General features: G+C 35.2%; 1 protein-coding gene across 1 annotated transcript in view; it reads right to left on the bottom strand.

Moving 5' to 3' along the window:
* Nucleotides 1-23812, bottom strand: part of LOC105513818 (WD repeat-containing and planar cell polarity effector protein fritz homolog) — a gene marked incomplete at its 3' end in the record, with an annotated part of 360743 nt that overhangs the window by 230994 nt on the left and 105937 nt on the right. The window contains exons 2-6 of the mRNA XM_011944849.1: nucleotides 20094-20178; nucleotides 14819-14866; nucleotides 13914-13958; nucleotides 12293-12363; nucleotides 11980-12039 (exon numbers count right to left, since the gene is read on the bottom strand). Of these exons, the coding sequence (XP_011800239.1) occupies nucleotides 11980-12039; nucleotides 12293-12363; nucleotides 13914-13958; nucleotides 14819-14866; nucleotides 20094-20154 (285 nt within the window). The remainder of the gene's footprint in view (nucleotides 1-11979; nucleotides 12040-12292; nucleotides 12364-13913; nucleotides 13959-14818; nucleotides 14867-20093; nucleotides 20179-23812) is intronic.

Raw genomic sequence — 23812 nt, 5'->3', positions numbered from 1 at the left:
CACAAACAGGGGAACAACAGACACTGGGGCCTAGCTGAGGATGGAGTGTGAGACATGGGAGAGGAGCAAAAGAAATCACTACTGGGTACTCAGCTTAGTACCAGGATGACAAAATAATCTGTACAACAAACCCCCATGACACATGTTTACCTATATAACAAATCTGCACATGTACTCTTAAACCTAAAATTAAAGTTTTTTAAAAAATACTTTCCAATCAGGCATCTACCATCACCTTCCATTGAAACTGCTTTTATCCAGATCATGAATGACTTGCATGCTCCTCGCAGGCAGTGGCCAATGACCAGCATCTTGTTACAGGTATCTTGGCATTCTAGTAACACTCCACTTTATTCTTGAAACTTGGTTTCCAGGACACCACACTCTCTTCATTGTGCTCTACTTCTCTAGCTACTCCATTTTGTCTCCTTTCTTCATCTTCCCTTTTCTCCATCTCTCCAATCTTAAAATGTTGGTAGAATCCAGGGCTCAGCTCTTCAGTCTCCTCTGTTTCTCTGTCTACACCCACTCCTTTGGTGATCTTCACCAGTCTTTTGGCTTTTAATGCTATCTGTGTTGCTGCCACTCAAATTTATACATCTGGGCCAAATCTTTCCCTGAACTACAAATTCCAATAATCAGCAATATATTTTACTTCTCCAATTGGCTATCTAATGGGCATTTCAAACATATCATGTCCAAAATTGGATATGTCCCTCAAAAATATCTCTTCTCAATCTTCCCCACGTCAGTAAATGACAACTCCATTCTTCCAGTTCCTCAGAAATTTCCTCTATACTCTACATTTGACTCATCGGCAAATTCTGATGCCTCAACACTCAAAATATACTCAGAATCTGGCCATTTCTCACCACTCCACTGCTATCATCCAGTCAAAGCCACCATCACACCTTACCTTGGACTATGGCAACAGTCTTCTAAGTCATCTCCCTGCTTTCTCACTCTCTTCAATCTATTCCCATCAATAGCTACAGTGATCCAATTAAAAAATAAATTGAATCATAATTCTCCACTCAAAGGTCTTCAAGAGCTTCTCTTCTCATTTAGAGTAAAAGCCAAGCCCTCTGGATGGCCTAGAAGACATATAACTAGTGTCATATTTCCTTTCTGACATCAGTTCCTACTACTGTTCTTGCTCATTTCGCCCCACTCATATCAACTCCCTGCTGTTCTTCAAACATGCCAGGTATACTCCCATCTCAGGGCCTTTGTACCTGTTGTTCCCTGTACCTGGAACGCTCTTCCCCAGTATCTTCCATGGCTTACTCCCTCACTTCCTTCATATCTTAATCTCAATTTGGGGATACTTCATTAAGGCCTTTCCTGGCCACCAAATATGAGGCCCATCCTGCCCTACCATCCCCCATCACACTTTCTTTCTTGCTTTTATTTTTCTCTAGCAGTTTCACTCTCTTACATACTATATATTTCCCTTATTCATCTTTTCTTGACTCTCTCCTCTTTTAGAACATAAGCTACATGAGAACAGGGATACTGGTCACTTTTGTCCCTTCTGTTCACTGCTATCCCCAGCACCTAGAATACTATCTGGCATATTGTTGGTACTAAAAAAACACGCATTAGCAAAGCAAGAAGTGCTTTCATATCAAATTTCATAAAATTTTCTTTTGTTATTTCTTTGATTCTTCCCTTCTGTTTTCTATTATTAGTTAGATATTAAATCTTCTGGCCTAATACTCTAATTTCTTTTTTTATCTCCTATCACCTTTGTCATTCTGTTCCACATTATAGGGATATTTCAACTTTATCTTTCAAATTTATTAATTTTTCTATTTATGCTGTCATGTTCTTAACTTGGCAAGAATTCCTTTCCCTTTTTCCTGATTATTACTTTTTTTTTTTTTTTTTTTTTTTTTTTTGAGAGGTAGTCTCGCTCTGTCTCCCAGGCTGGAGTACAGTGGTGGGATCTTGGCTTACTACAACCTTCGACTCCTGGATTCAAGCAATTCTCCTACCTCAGCCTCCCAAATAGCTGGGATTACAGGTGCGTGCCACCACACCTGGCTGATTTTTGCATTTTCAGTAGAGACAGGGTTTTGCCATGTTGGCCAGGCTGGTCTGGAACTCCTGACCTCAGGTGATCCACCCACCTCGGCCCCTCAAAGTGCTAGGATTACAGGCATGAGCCGCTGTGCCTGGCCAATTATTCCTTGTTAAAAACAGCATACCATTCTTGTTTATAGGATGCAACATCTTCTCTTTTTTTTTGTGTGGATATGCATTTTAATTCTCTGAATTTAGTTCCGTTTACGGCACTGTCCCTGATTCTATTTTCTGAAGCCTTAGACTTATAGATCTGAGATTACAGATGGAGAATTTCCACAAAAGTATGGTGATCTCTGGCTCTCTGGTTATATTTAAAAGTGGTTAGGAAGTTGGTTTACGTGGGTAGGCTTGTTAACTTGGGCCTCACTGTAAGGAAAGGTTAGTTGGCACAGCTACCTTTTCAGAGAGAACTGCCACGTACCAGTATGTCTACGTTTTACTCTGGGAAGCATAATCTATTTTTCCAGAGGAGGATCCTCTAAGCAAGTAACATGGAGACATAAGTCCAGCTTCTGGAGCAGGAAAGGAGGTGGGAAAAACCTCACTATTCTGGGTACAGAATCAATTAATCACCTTATTTTCAGTCTAGCCACCTCATGTTTACTTTTGAATGTGCTTAGTGTTTTCAAGTCCAGAAACCATGTGGGTTGGTGTCTCCCAAAAATTATTCCATCTCATTTTCTCTTTATACAAACTTTCAACATATCCCCTTATTTTAAGTTCTACCTCCTAATGCACCCGGTCATCCCAGTATTTGTGCCTTTCTGGGGTTCTATAGTACAAAGCTTTTACTCCCCATTGGTGTCTTTTGCTGCAACCACTGATATTTCAGGAAAGCCTGTGGTCTGCAAAGTCAGGTACCACATAGCCATCTGGTTTGCAACTTCCTCAAATATTGACATCTCCTGTTTTCACAGTCTTTTTATTCTCTTTGTCCTCATGACTTTATATCTTTTTTCCCATTCCATTACTATAATTTAGTGAAGTTATAAGAGGAAGGGAGAATAATCATATAGCTTTAATTACCCACGTTTAATGGGAAGACCTATGTGTGTTCCAAAGCTCACTGTGATTGAGGGTATTTTTATTTGAGTATTTTTTTCTATAATTATGTTTGCTGAAAAACAGTATGATATACAGTCACTAAGGGCATGAACTTTGAAGCCACCTTGTTTAAGTTTGAATCCTGGTATGACTTACTAGTTGTGTAATTAATCTGTATTTCTGTTTTCTCATCTATTAAATGGAGATATAATAACTATCTCATAGGGCTGTGAGGAGTACAATGAGTTAATATTTGTTCTATGAGAAATGAAAACGAGTTAATATTTATAAAATACTTAAAGATTGCCTGGCACATGGAAAATGCTATATAAATTTTAAATAAAAAATGTATATTCAGGTAATATAGAACTTAAATACATACAGAATTGAAGAATATCCAATTACAAGATATCAGAGGTAACTAGAATTCCAGTGCATTTTTGAATAATTTCACACACATAAATACATATCCATGGCAAATTAGAAAATTTATGTTACATAAATGGAATCACAGTATACATAAAAGGTTCTGCACTAATTGGCAGACATAAGATACTTCTCAATTTTAAACATTTACTTTAATTGGACATTTATGTGAATGTTTCTCTAGTATACATATCTAACAATAGAATTGCCCTCCAATTGGCAATTGTACACTCTAACTAGTGATTTATGAAAATACTCATTTTCCTATAAACTTACCACTAATATCTGAGGCTGTTAAATATTTGCTTAGCTGTTGAGTGGAAAAAATAGTATCTCACTGCTATTTTAATTTGCACATTTTAATGCTTGGTAGGAAAAGCTCTTTAAAACCATCTGTATCTGAGAGGGATAGGGGAACTGGGTGGAGGAAGAATAATAAGCAGATCAACAATATTGGTAATAATCGAATTCATTAGTTCAGTGTTGGGTTCATGTGTTTATTTTATGACACATGAAAAAGAATATATGTAGTGTACAAATGTAAGTTGAAATACTATGTATTAAAATAATTAGGCCATATGTACATTATATGTATATCAAGTATGTAATCTTTTAAGCAAATACTTGTAAGTAAATGTCTGCACAGTAAAAGGATAAATATCAAATCGTGAATAGTGGGTAATACTGAGTGGCTGAATTAGATGATTTATGTCCCTTTGGGCTTTTCTGTGTTTTCAAAATTTTCTGCCTTGAGCATGTCTGTTATTTTTGTAATTTTAAAGAAAACCAGTAAATACTTTTTTTTTTAAGTGGGAAAATATAAAGTGCTAAGCTGCCACATACTGGCTAAGTTCAGTAGCCCTAAGACAGTATTATTTATTTGTTTATCATAATAGTGAACCTAGCCCAACCCTGCAACAAAACAGTTTTAGAGTACGTCAAAAGAGGAAATCAAATACACATCTGTGGAGCAATCTTTTCAGACTACCTTTCTAGCCCTTAATTTGTACTTATTGAAAGACAGTTTTTCGTTGATGGTACATTTCCCCTGACTAGGAGTGTTGTCCTTTCCCTTTCTACTTGCCTGAAGTATGTCCTTCCTTCAAAGTCCAGCTATGTCCAGTCTCCTTTATGAAATCTTAATCAACTACTTTAACCAGCAACAATCTCTGAACTTAAGATACTGTACTTTAGGTATTAAACTTTAGATACTGTATCAACAAATATAACATTTAATATCAAATTATCCTTTAATATTTTATACATTAGTTTCATTTCCCAAATATATTTCAAATTTCCATCTAATATTTTCACTAGTCCCTAACATAAAGATGGGTTTCTTCTTGAGCCTCAACAAATGCCTGTTGATAGGCAGCTTAATAATAACAACATTGAGACTTGTAAGTAGTTAAATATTAAAACAGGAATCAAAATATAAGTTAAGCCTTTTTTCAAGCCCTCTGACTTCTAAAAACCCTCTAATTTTTAGGGAAATAAACTTCTCCACAGTTCCTCATTACTCTAATTGCTCTTTCTGTTTCTTTTTTTTTTTTTTTTTTTTTTTTTTTTTTTGAGATGGAGTCTCGCTCTGTCGCCCGGGCTGGAGTGCAGTGGCCGCATCTCAGCTCACTGCAAGCTCCGCCTCCCGGGTTTACGCCATTCTCCTGCCTCAGCCTCCCGAGTAGCTGGGACTACAGGCACCCGCCACCTCGCCCAGCTAGGTTTTTGTATTTTTTAGTAGAGACGGGGTTTCACCGTGTTAGCCAGGATGGTCTCGATCTCCTGACCTCGTGATCCGCCCGTCTCAGCCTCCCAAAGTGCTGGGATTACAGGCTGGAGCCACCGCGCCCGGCCTGCTCTTTCTGTTTCTTCTGTTGGCTTAATTTTCCTCTCTTGTCCTCCAAATGAGAAGATCCTTGGCTCTAGCTCTTCTCCCAAAATACTCACCTCCTCCTTCTTGAGGGCACCCTCTTAGATGATTTTAATATCACCTCCTCTTAGGTGATTTGGGAGGTTGTCTCCTCCCAAATTTTCAACTCCAACCTTTCACTCCAGTTCAATACTTCCAATAATACCATCATTTGATTATCTCTGGTCACTTCACATGTAAGAGAGTCAAAACTAGCTTTTTTACCTGTCATTCTAAATGTTTCTGGCTTTCAAAACCCTCTGCACCTTAACGTCACTGTACTTATCATCTGAAATTATTTCAGGGCCTCTGGTTCTCACGTGTTACCCTACATCCCACTGCCAGTCTAATCCTTCTATAAGTCTAAATCCTTCTATAAGTCTAATCCTTCTAAAAGTCCTTCTATAAGTGAAAGTGTTTATACTGTTACAGGACAATGTGTCACTTCCTTAATATAACATTCAAAGTCCCCGACAAGGAAGTTCCAAGGTGCCTTTCTAGCCCTTTCATTCTTCAACATGAACCACGTATTTCTAAATGGGCTCACCTCCTCACTACTATGTACACACCCTATTTAAGTCTCAGTTAATATAATTCCCTTTTCCTGGAATACTTTTTCTTTTGGCTTAACCAAATTTTACACAACTTTTCAGGTCTAAATTCTCCACAACTTTTTTCTTATTTTATGCTATGCTTTCTCTAAACTTCTATCGTCTTTTTACTCAGTGTCATACAATTTAGCACTCATTAGTGTCCTAGTGATTTCATGTGTCTATTTTCCTTGACTAGGTTATGCTGTGGACCCAGCCCATGCCTTACATTTCTTTAGTGACTCCCACAGTTCTTCCCACAATGCTTGAAATCAATAAATACTGTGTGATGAGTTCTGTATAAATAATATGCTACTATTAATAGTTATAACTTGAAAACATGGTTTGTCTATTATTATTTTATGAGAAAAGTAAATTGAGTTTCGCATAATTTGACAAAAAGAAAAATCAAGTTCTACAATTAAGGGAGTTGTGATCAAATGAGTTTCATAAGGTCACAATTTATCTGTGATAGGCTTGGAAAATAATTCATACTTTTACATAGCCTGTCAAATAATTTACCACAGGCATTTAAAAAGGAAACTATCTTTTGTTGGCCTTTTAAAATTGTGCCTGAAAATGCAGAATTGTTATGGATGGAAACCATGGTACAGCTGATTATGTTACATACTTTTATAGCTAAATTTACATGCACAATTCAAATAATTTAATCCAAAATGAGCATATATGAAGTTACATCTATAGTTAATAATACTGTTTTAAACTAATTACATAATAATCTACAAACATGAATGTGACTTAAACCATAATACTTTATTAAATTCAAAAGTTCCACCAGACTGATGAACAATTTAATAGTATATTACTGTTAAAACTATTATTCTCTAGGAACAGATTTATAATGGTTTAAGAAATTCAAAGCAAAAATTATTAAACACTTTTAGTGAAATGATTTTAGGAAACCAAAAAAATAAAAGTGAGAAATACATTGAATAGCTGGTAAAACTAAAACTGTGTATCTCATACCTTTTAATGTATCCCAAACTAGAGATAGGCATTGTCTGAAAAAAACTTTAAAAGACAATCTTTATCCTAAACATATGTATAGATTAAGTCTTGATTTGAAAACCATTCTGGGAGGTAGAAGGAAAATGGTGGATAGGAGGCAGGACTAAACTAAAGCTCCCACTCAGACAGACAGAGCAGCACGTGGGGACACACATCATGAACTTTTGCTCCAAGAACTACCACAGGAACTTAACAGAAGAGCCAAAAGAATCCACAGACCCTCTGAATGAAGCAGATTGCTCCTGCAGGCCCTGGGAAACAGCCCCAAAACTCTGAGTGCCCAAAGTGTGAAAGTGGGAAAGGGGGATCATCCACCCCTGAACACACACCCTCAATGGGGAACCTGAACGTCCAGATCACAGGAGAAGGATCTCACCTTACCTGAAGCTGAGAAAATTTTAGAAAGCCAGGTGAAACACAAGGGTAGAAGAAGCAGTGGGAAGAGAACTATGGGCTCTCAGCCATAGTTACCAAAACAGCATAGTGCTGGTATAAAAATAGGCACACAGGCCAATGGAACAGAATAGAGAGCCTAGAAATAAACCCAAATACTTACAGCCCACTGATCTCTGACAAAGCAAACAAAAACATACAGTGGGGAAAGGACACCCTATTCAACAAATGGTGCTGGGATAATTGGCAAGCCACATGTAGAATGAAACTGGATCCTCGTATCTCACCTTACACAAAAATCAACTTAAGATGGATTAAGGACTTATACCTAAGATCTGAAACTATAAAAATTCTAGAAGACAACATTGGAAAAATCCCTCTAGACACTGGCTTAGGCAAGGATTTCATGACCAAGAACCCAAAAGCAAATGCAATAAAAACAGATAAATAGCTGGGACCTAATTAAACTAAAGAGCTTTTGCACAGCAAAAGGAACAGTCAGCAGAGTAAACAGACAACCCACAGAGTGAGAGAAAATCTTCACAATCTATACATGTGACAAAGGACTAATATCCAGAATCAACAATGAACTCAAACAAATCAGTAAGAAAAAAACAAACAATCCCATAAAAAAGTGGGCTAAGGACATGAAGGGACAATTTTCAAAAGAAGATATACAAATGGCCAACAAACACGAAAAAATGCTCAACATCACTAATGATCAGGGAAATGCAAATCAAAACCACAATGTGATACCACCTTACTCCTGCAAGAATGGCCATAATCAAAAAATTAAAAAAAAATAGATTTGGCAGGGATGTGGTGAAAAGGAAACACTTTTACACTGCTGGTGAGAATGTAAACTAGTATAACTACTACGGAAAGTAGTGTGGAGATTCCTTAAAGAACTAAAAGTAGAACTACCATTTGATCCAGCAAGCCCACTACTGGGTATCTACCCAGATGAAAAGAAGTCATTATACGAAAAAAAATACTTGCCCATGCATGTTTGCAGCAGCACAGTTTGCAATTGCAAAAATATGGAACCAGCCCAAATGCCCATCAATCAACAAGTGAATAAAGAAACTGTGGTAAATATATACCATAGAACACTACTCAGCCATAAAGAAGGAATGAAATAATGGCATTCACAGCAATTTGGATGGAATTGCAGACCATTATTCTAAGTGAAGTAACTCAGGAATGGAAAACCAGACACTGTATGTTCTCACTCATAAGTGGGAGTTTGCTGTGAGGATGCAAAGGCATAAGAATGATACAATGGACTTTGGGGACTCAGAGGAAAGGGTGGGAGGTGGGTGAGGGATAAAAGACTACAAATAGGATACAGTGAATACTGCTCGGGTGATGGGTGCACCAAAATCTCAGAAATCACCGCTAAAGAACTTATTCATGTAACCAACCACCACCTATTCCTCCAAAAACCTATGGAAGTAAAAAACAAAAATAAAATTAAAAAATAAAAACAGGAGAAAAAATAAGTAAAGATCCTGAAAAATAAAATAAACTATTATCCTCCAAAGTAAGAAAGAAAATTATTCTGAATTTATAGGTGGGGGGAACTAGTTTCTAAATGGTACAATGTGCAGATCATTGGACTGACAACATCAACTAAGCTTCAGTAAATGATGAAAACCTACAAATCCTCATTGTTTGACACATAGAAAGATCCAACCTCAGATTGCATCCTCTGAAATCTTACATTGCTGTGGTTGCCTGGCTCATTTTTAAACAATTGCACTTTCTAAAGCAGTAAGGGATGACAACTAAAATAAATTCGCAAATCCTAAATTTACCATTTCTTGGGAGGAAATAATGTACATTAGCAGAAGAGTAGCCAAATTAAAAGACTGAGAGTCCAAATGTGTTAGCATGAAGATGTTGATGAACTTTTTCACTCCTTTTCTAAGAGTTATAGAGCATTATGTTGCGGTCAGCTGACACGTTATCTCTGGAACCACCATACTGGATATGTGCACAAAAGGAGGTCCCTTGGGGAGCCTGTTGAAGTGGTTTACTTACTTTATAACTAAGAAAAATTTAACAAAAAATTAACAGAAAGGGCTAAGGGGGTCATTTCCTTATGCTAATAATGTAGCTTGAATATAAACATTTTAATTTATTGTTATAACAGAGATTTTTTGAAATAGAACACACACAGATTTTTAGAAGAACTAGCTAACAGTCTTAACTAGAAACTGAAGACGTAGAGGGATAATGTTAGGAGGTCTCTCAAGGACTTTAAATATGTGAAGACTAACCTAGACCTGTGGGCAGTGTGGAGGTGAAGTTATCTTGTGAAAATATATCACATCAAGAATGTGCTGAGAGTATAAGGTCTATTTTAGAAATATCTTTATAATCATAGAAATGAAGCACAGAATATAATAGAACAACCAAAAAAGATAAGTCCTGTTAGAAATGTTAAAAGCAGACTTGGGCCGGGCTCGGTGGCTCACGCCTGTAATCCCAGCCCTTTGGGAGGCCAAAGTGGGCAGATCATGAGGTCAGGAGTTTGAGACCAGCCTGACCAACAAGGTGAAACTCTGTCTCTACTGAAAATACAAAAATTAGCCAGATGTGGTGACGCGCACTTGTGATCCCAGCTACTTGGGAGGCTGAGGCACGAGAATTGCTTCAACCCAGGAGGCGGAGGTTGCAGTGAGCAGAGATCGCGCCATTGCACTCCAGCCTGGGTGACAGAGCAAGACTCCATCTCAAAAAAAAACAAAAAACAAACAAACAAAAAAAAGCAGATTCATTAGTACACCAGCCTAATTAACCAATTAGATTAATGTAAATTACAAAAGTAATTTTACATATATTTTATCATGAAAACTCCCTTTCTGAGTTGAATTAATATAATAGTGAGGGACATTCTTCTCCAGACATCCCTTCATTAGACACACACACAAAATTACTATTAAATTAAAATTCATTAAACCCTATCTAAAAAGGATTGTCTATTGGGATGCTCCACTGCATATTTTAAGCTGCCCAACATGTTGCAATTTACCCTGTGTGATGAGTAAGGGTGGAGGCCATGAGACATGCCTCTTACTATAGGTGGCAGGCTTGCCCTCCAGTCAAATAATTCTGAGCCTGTTTTTAACGTGAGTAATGGCATTGAAAACTACAAGTTTGAGTTGTAGTAAGTTTGAAACTTTCTGGAGCCTATTTTGCATTCAAGTTTTAAAATCTGATTGAAATGTACTATTATGCAAATAAGCTATAATTTTTTTAAATTCCATCCTTTTTAATAGTATCCTAAGGCAAATTTAAGAAGTACTATGATTCTAAAAATGCTAATTCACCCTTGTAAAAGATCTCTGAAAAATAAAAATTTATGCCAGTTGAGAAGGTAACTAGTTGCCTCCATGAGTAAAGGTAGACTAGTTTAGACAAAAAAACGAGGAAAAACTAGAATCCACAAAAATGATAATATATATTCAAGTAGTAGATTAAGATCTGTTTATAATTGCTACAAATTTGATGTTGTAGCTTTATGAATAGAACTATGGGCCTAAACTACAAACAAGAATGATTACACAAAATAAATCACATTGTAAAAAATAATTTAAATTAATATAGGAATATTTGATTCAATATATCAGTTACAATTCTTATTAGAACTAATGCAACTTCAATTCCACAGATGACTAATAATTATTCTTTTTATCACAAGTATATTAAATTTTTCTAGACATATAGTACTTTTTAAGCCTATCAGAAAAGCTAAAGCATTTGTCATTATCTTGTAATCACTGTACACTAATTATTATGTCCTGAATCTACCCATTCAATACTTAGATCATTTGTCCAGGCCTTAACACTACTGTCCAATAGAACTGTCTGAGATGGAAATGTTCTGTATCTGTACTGTCCAATATGGTAACATGTGCCTATTGAACACTTAAATGTGGGTAGTGCAACTGAAGAACTGATTTTTTTATTTTATTTAATTATTCACTCACATATGACTAGTGGCTACCATAGTAAACAGCACAGCTTAGAGGGTTCAAAAAGTAGGACCAAATGTCTTGTTATCATAGGTCTAACTGTGTATAGTTGGGTTGTTGATTTGCGTAAGCAATGATATTCACAAATGCTTACAAGAATAGTATGCCAAAAAGTCTTTTGCCCTGTGGTTTCATCTTCACTCAAAAATATATTAAATCTATGCCAGCAAACATCTACTACAACATTCAGACAACTTCAAACAAAAAAATACAATATGAAAAGTTTTTTATTAGTGTTTGTATGTCAGTACAACTATACTGATTAATACTGATTAATGAGCCTGGTGGCCTGTGTCAATCTGTCTAATGTTAGCTCTAGAACAAGTAGAACTCAAACTATGAAATAACCACTGCTAAAAAAGTTTTTGTCCATTACCTAACATAACACAAGAATACCAATTACTACATAGTTTTCAGCTCCATTGGTTAAACACTGCAAAGGCTTGTCAAACCATTTTACCTGACAGACATATTTGTTCTTCCATTTGCTCAGCACACAGTGACTGTTTTGCATCAGCTCCTGAAGTACAACAGAAAAAGAGAGAGCATAGTTGGCTATACACATTGTCATTATCAGTTAAAGTGCCTCTGATTTGCAAGCAAAAAAAGATCAACATGCCACACAAAGATGCAACTGTTTTGGAACTCATCACTGGACAAAAGCAAAGCTATCATCACCATGAGAGTCGATCCTTTATGAAAATTAAAGCTGTTGAAAGATGTTTTAAAAACAGATTTGTTTGTTGCCATTTTTGAAACTTTTTGAAAGATACCTCCAACTCTTTGAGTGAGTCTCGGAGTTTTTCTGGGCGTCTGTTTTTGAGCGTCCAAGGATAATCTCGTGCTGGCAAATAAAACATGTACTATAGTTAGTTAAACAAGATTTAAAAAGGAAATTCTGCTTAGCAGTGTGCCTTAGGAAGATTAAAATAAAACACCTCTATAATTGAGAGGAAGTGGGCTTCATTTCCATCATCAAATGACAGCCTTTTGAAAGGCTTTGTCATAGGAACAGGATTTTACCACAAAACAATTCCCTAATCATAATTTTACGATGACAACCAACAAGGCTTGGAGAATCCCAGGAAAGTTTGCTAGGCTTGTGAATTAAGTAATTCATGGTAAATGATGTACTCTTTACTAACTTTTTCATGTAAATAATTAAATGTTGAATCCAAAAGAAATTCTAAATTCTACAAGTAACCTACTCAGACCTAAAAAAAAAAAATTATCATGAGTAAATGAATATAATGAGCAAAGAAATAAAATAAAATGAAAAGAAATAAAAAATAAAACTGTACATAAAAATATATGAAGTTAGGCATTAAAGCTCCACATTTTAAAACTATGGAAAAATCGGAGGGAAATCCAAGTTTTAACAAATTAGGCCCTAATAGTGCTCTTTTTAATTTAAAACAGTTCTCTTTAAAGTATACACCACAATTGAATAATGATAAGCCTTTGTTTTGCTTTAAATAAATTTAATTGAAAGATAAAATTATTTAGTAGTCATCATGTTAGCCTAAAATAAATTAAAAATAGTTCTGTTTAAAATAATTTAAAAATGTTAAACTCATATCTATTTTATCAGAAAAATGAATTCATCTTTGGATTCTCCTCATTAATAATTCCAAACAAGAGTTACATGTGTATTTGTGCTTATGTGTGTGTTGCATGTACATATACATATGTAGTATACATAGATACTTAAATTTGAGAGTAGAATTGCTATATATCTTATTTCAGCAAATGAATTTGAGTCTCTAAACAATTTTGATGTAGAACGTATGTGCAAATTTTTAAATCTGTGTTGCAGCTACTAATACATTATTTTTTTAAATTAAATGTCAGTTCAACCATTTAAAAAACAAGAGAACAAATGGGATTTTCAGCTCTAGCTATAATCCAAAAAAATCTTAATGTATGTTTAATTTATGTCATTGAAACCATATTACATTGTCACCATAATATATATAACATATACTGGAGATCAGAAAAGACTAGAGTGAATAAAATGCTAATACTGATATTACAAATATTATTTTCTTAAAAATGGGTAAGACATGTTAACAATTTAGGCAAAGTATGAATAATTAAATGTTACTATCAGAATTTAAGCTTGGTATAATTATCTTAAATATACTAATATATAGTTCATTATGAAAGTTTATGTTTATATAAACATACATTTTATCAAAACTGAATAGAGATTTCAATGGTCTAAATTAGAAAGGCCTGACAAATACAATTGTTACTCATATGTTTATATTCCTAAGTAATGGGAATTTAAGAAATTTGCAGGGAATAATGTTTCCTCTTTGTTCCAGATGAATATTTTATAATACTGAACTTTCCAGTTTTATAATAATTCCAAAAACAATAAAGTAAGCTTACACTCTGCCAGCTTCTGCTTTTCTTCTAAGTTACCATGCTCTGTCGCTGATACTGTAGCAGAAGGGATAGAAAGAAAAAAACAAAAGTAGAATTTATTTTTATTATAATGCCTTACATTTTAATATGTACACGTATAATGTATTATTAACATTACATGCATTATTGAGATTAATAAATTATGCTTGGATTCTAAAAAGACAGTTGAAAAAAAGGCTATAATTTGGATGTTTTCATTTCATAGAGATATTTCCTAAATTTGCAGTGAAAAGGCACAACAGCTGGACCAATATCCTGAGCTTCCAATCTCATCAGATAGGAAAGAGAACTGCAACAGAGCCCAGAACAGAAGCTGCTTCAGTCTGTCATCAGAACCATGAAGTCAGCCTATTAACCACTAAGCTAAGCACACAGGATGCTCACACAAGCCCACTTCAACGGAGACCAAAACAGGAAGTAACTCTAGCTAGAAAGACCTTTTGGCCCATCATAAAACTTCTGGGATTAACAGGATTAATCAGATAAAGAAAATTGATCATTCACTCAGAAATGCCTATTTCAGATATCAGGTGAGGATCCAGGAGGCCAGCATCAGTAGGACCCATGCATTAACAATGCCCTCTACTGGGACACTGATAAATAAACGTGAATAGACTGCCCTGTTATCAGCCTGATCAGCAGGAAAATGAAAATTTTCATGTCCTGCTACAGCATTTTTTCGATACTACTTTATTTTATATAGAACAGATAGATATCAACCTCAGCATTTTTCCAAAGAACTGAAGGGACTTTTCTTAAAATTCTAGAATTTATCTAAAGCTCATAAGAAGAGCGTTTTTAATGGTCAGTATTTCATGGTTTAGAATATTTAGTTAATAAAAATTAATTGCACAGAATAGGTACTTTACCTGGTGGATCTTTCTTGTCATAATACTGGTAAATCCCAATGTTTCTATCTATAGAAAGGAAGAAATAACATTAAATTATGATTAAAAAGTCCCCGAGAATAAGAAGCCAAGCCATACTATATTAGGGGAAGGGTAGGGAGAAAAGCAGCAACAGTCTCCTTATGTTCCTAGAAATAAAATGGCTCAAAAGCATCTGGAGATGAGTTCATGTATTCTAGGGATATGCAGAAACTGGAAAGTTTATCAATCTAATGAGAAAAGATTTACACAAAACTAGAATGGCATGAGAAAAAGATTAGTAAAGAACTGAAATCAAGAAAGACCAAGTTTTCTCTTTCACACATCCTCTGATATTTTTCACAGGGCGCTACCAAAAGGAACTGCCACTAAGCAATGCCAAATGAAATCAGTGGATGGAAGAAAATGCCCTGTTGGATTCTGAGCTGTGGTTTTCTTTTCTCCAATTTAGCTCAAGAGTCTAGTTCTTATCCTATGGCATTTGGGAGAAATCCGCAGAGGAGAAAGGGAAGATTAGAGGAAGGTTTGGATAAATTATTATCTGAAATTTGTTTAGGCAGGGAAAATACCTTCTAAACCTAAATTCGGACACTTTGCTGGGGCTACCTAAGAAGCAAAGTTGGGCTTCCCAGATGTCAAGATTCATTTAACCAAGGAATTATTCCAATTTAAAGATAAGATAACAAAATAATTTTGTCCATTTTCTTCATATCTATGAATAATAAAATACTTCTTTCATTGAAGAAACGTTTGTTTTCTTCCATACAAAATAATTCTCAGTTACTAACATAAGGATAAAGAGTATAGGTGGAAGCAGTACAGGCTGCCCCCTAGTGACTGACTGCTCCAGACTTTCTGAAACTGAATGATAAAACTTCAAAAAAAAGGTATTACTGCTATAATTAACTTTTCAAATACAGTCTTTCAAAATAGTCAATTGCGTGTACTTGTTAAAGCTCTATTTTATTCATCATGCCATTAGTAGAGGCATACAATTTTAAAGAACGCAGTTTATGTCTACTGGTTAGACTGAATATATCTAATAAGGATTTATTGTGAAAAATCATGAGTAGGACTTCTTGGATACTGATATTTTAATTGTTGTCCTGGATGGTGATTTTATGGGTGTTTTCACATTCTGATGGTTCACAACATAATCTTATGATCTTTACACTTTTCAGTACATACATTATACTTCAATAAAAAGGCTTTTTTAAAATCTAAGAACCACAGGCACTACATATGCAGACAATATCTCTATTAAAATATTCTACCCTATAATTATACACATCATTCCATACATGCAAATATATGCCACAACTCTAGAATAGAACTATGAAGATCATAAAGAATCCTGAATTATTTGCACAAGTCTGACCTACTGCATCTGGCCCAGAGTGGGATTGTCAAAACGCAAGCAGAATAAAGAGAGCATCCAGTGAAGAAAACCTGCCCTACAATGGGTGCCAGAGCTGGATGAGGAAGGTGTCCATTCAGAGAGTCAGCCTGACACGGTGTGTTGGAACTCCAGCAGGGTAAGAACATTCTCATGAAGCAACGGCCTGGTGTGGGTATTAGAGGCTAAACAAGGTAAGGAGAACATTTACATATGGGGGCAGCCCAACATGGTATATCAAATCCACATGGGGTGAGAAGGGTATCCATACAGGGGAGGGAGCAGCCACAGAGATAGTGGATTGACTGCAAACAGGGTGACTGATTAAGTAAATAAATAAAAAATAAGGGAGCTCCAGGTTTCCCATTGTCTGAGAAGAAAAATACAAATATAGAAAGGGAGAAAATTAGAATGAACCCTATGATGGTAGATAGGAATGAGATGTACCAGTGTGAACTCATGGTTTCAATACAGAGAGATAGATAGATATAGAAATAAATGTGGATGTAAATATGTGTGTATACATACACACATACATTCTACAAGCTCTGTCCACTGAGAGGGCCTGGGAGCGGCAATACTCCAATAATGAGTGCACCTAAAGCAGAACTTGGCTTCTAGACACCCTTACCCTCTAAAAGGAATAAAGCTCCTTAGAGAAGTGACTGATTCCTAGGCTAGGAAGAGGAAATTACAACATGAGTCTGGAACATTTGTTGTACCAGAAAGAATTAAAGTGCTCAGATTTTGACAGGGACATGACAAAAAGACACAGAAGCCAGTCTGAAGAGGGTCCCTCTGGCCACATCAGGGACAATTTAAACATCAAAATAAATAATGAAATAAAATAAAATAATGATTATGACTATATTATTACAACTGCATAAAGTGGAAAACTTGAATCCACAGAGATAAAATAAATTGATCATATATAATAATATATTTAAAGTGTGATGAGGAACAGAATATTTACATAATTTCAAGGTGCTTCCCTATGAAATACTTATCACAAAGAAAAAAGTAACTTTGCAGTGGAGAAGCCTAGCAGACACTATCTTACCAGGTAATCATGAATATCATAAGGAAAGGGACAAATTGAAATTATGCACCACCTGATAGGATGCACTGAAATGTATAACCTGAATCTAATTGTGAGGAAATTTCAAATACAACCAAATTTAGGATCATCCTACATAATAACTGGCCTAATATCTTCAAAAATGTTAAGGTCGTGAAAGTTTAAAAAAAAAAAAAGAAGAAGGATGAAGGATAACCCAGAATGAAGGATACTAAAGAAACATGGTAACAATGCAATGTGTTACTGTAACAAAATCCTTTTCCTAACAAAAGAACAATGATGGGACAATTGGTGAACTGGTCCATTTAGACTGAAGTACATCATTATTAATTTCCTGATTTCAGTGGCTATACAGTAATGCAGGACAAAATCCTTTTTGTAGGACATATACATGAATGTATTTGGGGTGATAAAGCATCAGGCTACAACTCTCAAATGGTTCAAGAAAAAAAAAATTCTCTATACTGACAATTTTTCTGTAAGTTTGTGATTATTTCAAACATTTTAAAAATAAACATCGAGCATAATGACAGCACATTAACAGGGTTACTAATTTAGTCTAGATAGCAGGAAAGGCTTCTCTAAGTGACTTAATAAACCTGAGCCCTAAAGAAGTAGGATTCACAAAAGGTTAAATAGAAGAATGTCTCAATAGAGAGAATGGGTAGGCCCTGCAAAAATGCAGTTGGGGTTGAAGACTATTCCCATGGGGCTACTATGCACCACTGTGTGATTCTTCTCTAAAAACCATTCACTGACTCAGAATAGAAGGAACAGGGATAGAAAACTTGAGGACACACGGAGGGGTAGGGAAGGCATTTGCTGGCATGAACAGAAGACGAGGGGTAAAAGGGGATCAAGATGGAACAGCTCAGACTTCCAACTATGGGGTCCAAGATGGGTAGGAAGATAAGTGAAGAAGTCCCAATGGACTAGGAGAATGTCAAGCAATTAAAAGATTGACCATCTCGAAGAAGCATAAAACCTAGATATATGAGAATAAGGGAATAAGATGAAAAATGGGGAATTATGATTAGAAAAGAAAACATTTCAATTAAAGATTTCCACCAGTAGTAAAATAAGTTCACTTTGGGATTTCTTTTTTCTGTTTTCTGAGATTTCTTTACACTTTTAAATTTTGAATTTTTTCTGCAACATATTTTTAATTTCCAAGAGATTTGTATAATTTCAAAGGTTTTCTGAAGCTTCTGTTTTTGTTTCTTGCTTCATGGATTTAGTATTTTTCCTTAGGTCTCTGTTGTACTTTTTTTCCCCCTTCCTACATTATCTCTATTTCTTCAGAGATCCATTCACCTATTCATTTTGTTTTCTTTCCTGTTGAAGATATTCCTCAAATATCTGATGATCCTTAGTTCTCTGTTTGTATTTACAAGTGAGGCACTAAAAAACTGATTGGAAGCCCTGTGTAGACAAATAGAGCTTGCCAACTGGTGAGCTTCACTGATCAGGCAAGGACCAGGGTATTTCACCAAAGAATTCCCTCAAACATCTATGTACAAAGGTCTTCTTTCTAGGGTCATTCGGTCATTCAGTCATTCCAGAGAGGAATACCTCAAGCCCCTTCTTTCTCAGAAAGTGTACAAATAGGTATGACATTCTCAGAACCAAGTGGGATTAAGAAGATCTCACCCATCAGTATGTAGGCTTCCTTCCATTTCATGCCTGTTTTCTGTTCAGCAGGTCTTCCATTGCCCCTGGTGTTCCCAACTTTAGAGCCTCCTTAATTAAATATTTCCACAGCATGAAAGGTATCTCACAAGTTCTTCTGCAAACTTTCACGTCCCTTTACTGTCACTCTCATGATACATACCATCTTCTACAATATCTGGCTCCTCAAATTTCTGTATCTTTCCAGAATTTTGAGTCCTAAATTGGCTGTCACCGGAACTCTCCTCTGCAGGCAATTTATATTCAGGTTTTACAGCTCTGCTAATTCCTCTTTCCCTCCCATCTTCCAAAATTTGTCCAATTTCAGTTGTCCCCTCTCTCGAAAGGGTTTATGCCTTCTTTATTTTTATTCCTTTATTGGCATTTTAGAAGAGTTTTAGGAGGAAGCAAACGAATGTTAAATCTACTTTAACTGAAATTTCAATCTATTTACATTTTAAAGCAGATAAACTTGATGAAAATATCACAATCATCCTTAATTCTATATTTGATATGAAGAAACAATACTTTGTAAGGTAAACCATTTTCTTAATAATGATGCTTAAGTGATATAAATAATATTCTTCTCCTAAATACAAGTGTTACTTTGTATAATTAAAGATTTTTTAAAAGATATTTCTTATAAAGTATACTACATCCTATGTTAATAAGCATTGTTAAAACATACATATTATTCTCCCCCCAAAAATGTGAAAAACAAAGAACATGAAAATAATTGTACATCTTAGCTATAAGTTTGAAATGTTATTTTAATATCAAATAGAAATGCCTTTACCATTAGCTATCCTGTACGTATTTATGAATATAAATGTTATTATGAAGAATCCCAGAAAAAAAATTGAACATGTGTATATCTTGAGAGAACAAACATTAAGCCAATAAGATTAATTTTCAAAACTGAAAACCTAACTCAAGCTGTAAATATTAAGTTAGTAAGAGTAATTAAAAGGAATTATTTTCCATTAACCAGTTTTTCATTAAGAATAAAGAATGCAACTCCAGCTGGAGAATTCAGGCTCTAACCTTTGCTAGTACTTATTTATAATGGTGTAACATATTTGAAAAATATTGAAATTAATCCAGAGCTCATTTACCCGCAATGTGTAAGGTATTCTTCAAAGACCACAGGTGCAGTTCAGTCAAGCAGAAAGACATCTGATGGCAGAAGGAATATCTGTCCTGTTTAAAAAATAATTAAAAAGAAGTGCCAATTAATTATCTTCTATTGCCAATAAAACCAAGATACCTTAAAAAATAGTAAAAAGAATCATTCGCCACAACTGTTATTTGAAATATGGTCCATTAGAATAAACATGCTCTAGTGTATCCTTGGTTAACCATCCAGAAATAAACTCTAGAAAGAGGAAAAATACACTCCTTTTCCTGGATTTAGTATGTCATCACATTGAGAAATGTGGTAAGAAGAATATATATAGTATTTGGGTTTTCAATAGCATATGTTTGGTTAAGGCTCTGAGTATATTTAGAATTATTTAGTATTTTAGCTTTTTTTTAAGTTTTATTTTTAAGGAAAGGAAACATCTGTTGGTAGTTATTAAGTACAAGCACATTTTGTGGTGCATCTTTGGTATATAAAGCAAATATTTACAATATCCTACATACAAACAGGCTAATTAAAGTGAAATTTGCAAGGTAAATGGTATATAGTTACTATTATAAGAAACATAATTACTTAAACGTAAACTCTGAAACCACATTAGCATTCAGCTTAGTATGTTAATCTGCATGTCATGATGGATCCAGATATTTTATTCTGTGGGTTTTTTTTTTAAAAAAACAAGATGGTAATAATATACATCTTGTATTCCCCCTAGCAGGGGCTAGGGATGGACACTATCAATACTTTTCTTTTTAATCAAATACTACCTCATCGATTTAGACTGATTGGGAGAAGGCTAGTCTGCATTAGAAAAAAGGTCAACATTTTACAAATGTTTGAAAGGAATTTATATAATTTTCAAATGTTTGCTTGGAAATCCATATAGTACTAGACTGTATTTATGTTATACTACATATTAGAAATACATACAATAATTTAAACTATAGACATTTTATTTATAGAATCATGAAAGAAATGTTCTTTCTAGTAAACTTCTGAATGATGAAGTTTGAAAAATATTTTAAGACATTTTAATGGAGGAAAAATCTTTCAGCTTCTTTAACATTAGGAGTGACTAAAAATATTTCCCATAGTATCCATATGGGTGATAATCCAAAATAATTTCAGACATAGTACAAACTTCCTTGGCCTGCCCTTCATCCTTACATTTATGTGACCTCAGTGCACTTACAATCAAGAAACAGATGCATGTTGAACTAATGTGATACAGTATGCTACGGACTGAAACGGCAGAGTGAAAAATGTGGCAGCACAGAAGAGGGGCCCAATCTTGACTGAACAGCTGGGCTGTGAGAAAGCTCAGAGAAGTTGTGAAATGTTAGTGGGTCCTCAAAGAAGGATAGGATTTCACCAGATGAAGATGATGATGATGATGATGATGATGATGATGATGATGATGATGATGATAGAGAAAAAGATGAGGAAGAAAATGATGGTGATAACAACAGACAACACTTACTTGTTTCGAACATTTTACATGTATTAACTCTCTTAATCCTCATAGCTACTCTTTGAGGTAGTACCATCAGTATTCCTATAATGAGGAAACTGAGGCACAGAGTGGTCACATAACAAGCAGGTGGTGGAGGCTTTGGATCTACACAGACTAGCTCCACAGTCTGTTTGCAACCACAGTATTCTACTGTATTGGGGTAGACAGAGTTATGGGAGGGAGTATATATAGTATATACAGCATGACCCGGTCAAGTGCCATGGCTCATGCCTGTAATCCCAGCACTTTGGGAGGCCGAGGTGGATGGATCACGAGGTCAGGAGATCAAGACCATCGTGGCTAACACGGTGAAACCCTGTCTCTACTAAAAATACAAAAAGTTAGCCGGGCATGGTGGCAGGCGCCTGTAGTTCCAGCTACTGGGGAGGCTGAAGCAGGAGAATGGCGTGAACCCGGGAGGCGGAGCTTGCTGTGAGACGAGATTGCGCCACCGCACTCTAGCCTGGGCAACAGAGAAAGACTCCATCTCAAAAAAAAAAAAAAAAAAAGAGATGGCATGACCCAAGGATGACAGTAGATTAAGGTGCACAGTGGATAGTGATAGAAAGGTGAAGTTAGAAAGGGTAAGGAGGAAACAGGCTACAATAGTAAATTTTGGGTTGATCTGAATTTACTTTCTTCCATGCATTAAATGCCTTTAAAGGTAAGAGATGAAATAAGGAATCCCTCAATCCCCAGATCTGCCCTGCTGTGCCTAGGTGCTGGCTGCCATTGTATACAGGTATGGAGTTGGAAAGCTAGTGGACTGCATTACTAAGAGAAAGAATGCAGTTCATTATCAGCAAGCAGTAGAGAAAAAGGGATATTAAGCTAGTTACTAATTTTTCAGTTAAACTGAGTATTATCTTTCAGAGTTGTCACTTTGGAAGTGACTCTAGTGAGCCTACTATTAATGAAAATGTTTCCAATGCAGTGTTCTTTGGAATTGCTTTCAGTTAGTTTTATGAGGCTAATTTTAGAATTGTCATCTTACAGTTAAGCTTTTTTCTTAACTAAAATACTTACTGTATTAGAATATGTAAACTGCAGCCTTTTCATTTGGAAATGTGAGGTCTGGAATGTTTGTTTTAAAATATCAGTTAATGAATTAAAAATTTATTTTTCATCTATTTAGCTTAATGTGTGGATTCTAGAATCTGCCTGCCTGTTTTCTTATTCTAATTTCTCAGCTTAGTAGCTAACTTGGACAAATTACCTAACTTCTCTATTTCTAAGAGTCCCTAGCTATAAAATGGGTATAATAAAGTACCTACATCAGGACTGCTTTCAGGATACACTTACTCAATTACCTTAACACTGCAGTTGCTGCTTTCTGTTACTCAGTATATCTATCACTACACAAATTTGTATGGAAAAAAAATAAAACAATAAATATGATCTCTGACCTTATGTGGTAATCTCACAGTATGAAATAAATAACTACTAAGTACAATAGGCGGTTTATGAAGGAAAAACATCCAGATGTGGAGAAGTTACTATACAAGAGAAGGTATTTGAATTAGGACATGCAAATGGGTTAATATTCCATTGCAAGTAAGAAAGAAAAGAGATGGTAAAACAGGTGTATACTTCCTCTGACATTCAGCATCAAAAGTCACCAACTTCTATACTATACTAGAAAAATAAAAGTTATATTCCTCAATTTAGTTTTTATTCAGATACCAGTAATACTAATTTATGACAACTTGCATAAGACAAGGCTGAAGTTTAGCTGTTTGTTGCTATATAAAAAGTCTTATCATGTAAATTAAATACAGATAAAATTTTATAGATAAAACCAAAAGACTGCACTTTTACTTACACATCAAAAGAAGATAACACTTGAAATTCTGTATTTCAGTTTAAATCAATTTAGTAATAATTTGTCAAAACTTTCTCCTGATGACAGAAATGGAGAATGTAGTGTAGTTTTCATTGTAATCTACACTGGCTATTTCTAAGAGGCAGAAAAACACCTTTTACTTGAAAAACTGATAGGTCCACTCCCCATATCTTCATTAAGTTTGAAAGTCCTAAATTAATCAAAAATTATACTGTTTCAAGGAGAATAAGCAAAATGAGATCTGTGAAGAGCTTCAAAGCCAAGAGTCAAGCCATTAACTCTCTACATTTGAACACGGGAAATCCTGAGCATAGTACAGTACAGAGTCTATGACCTG

This window comes from Colobus angolensis, unplaced genomic scaffold (genome assembly GCF_000951035.1).
Source record: "Colobus angolensis palliatus isolate OR3802 unplaced genomic scaffold, Cang.pa_1.0 Scaffold105, whole genome shotgun sequence".
NCBI lineage: Eukaryota > Metazoa > Chordata > Mammalia > Primates > Cercopithecidae > Colobus > Colobus angolensis.
The sequence above is the reverse complement of the archived record's forward strand: the minus strand, read 5'-3'. Positions and strand labels throughout refer to the sequence as shown.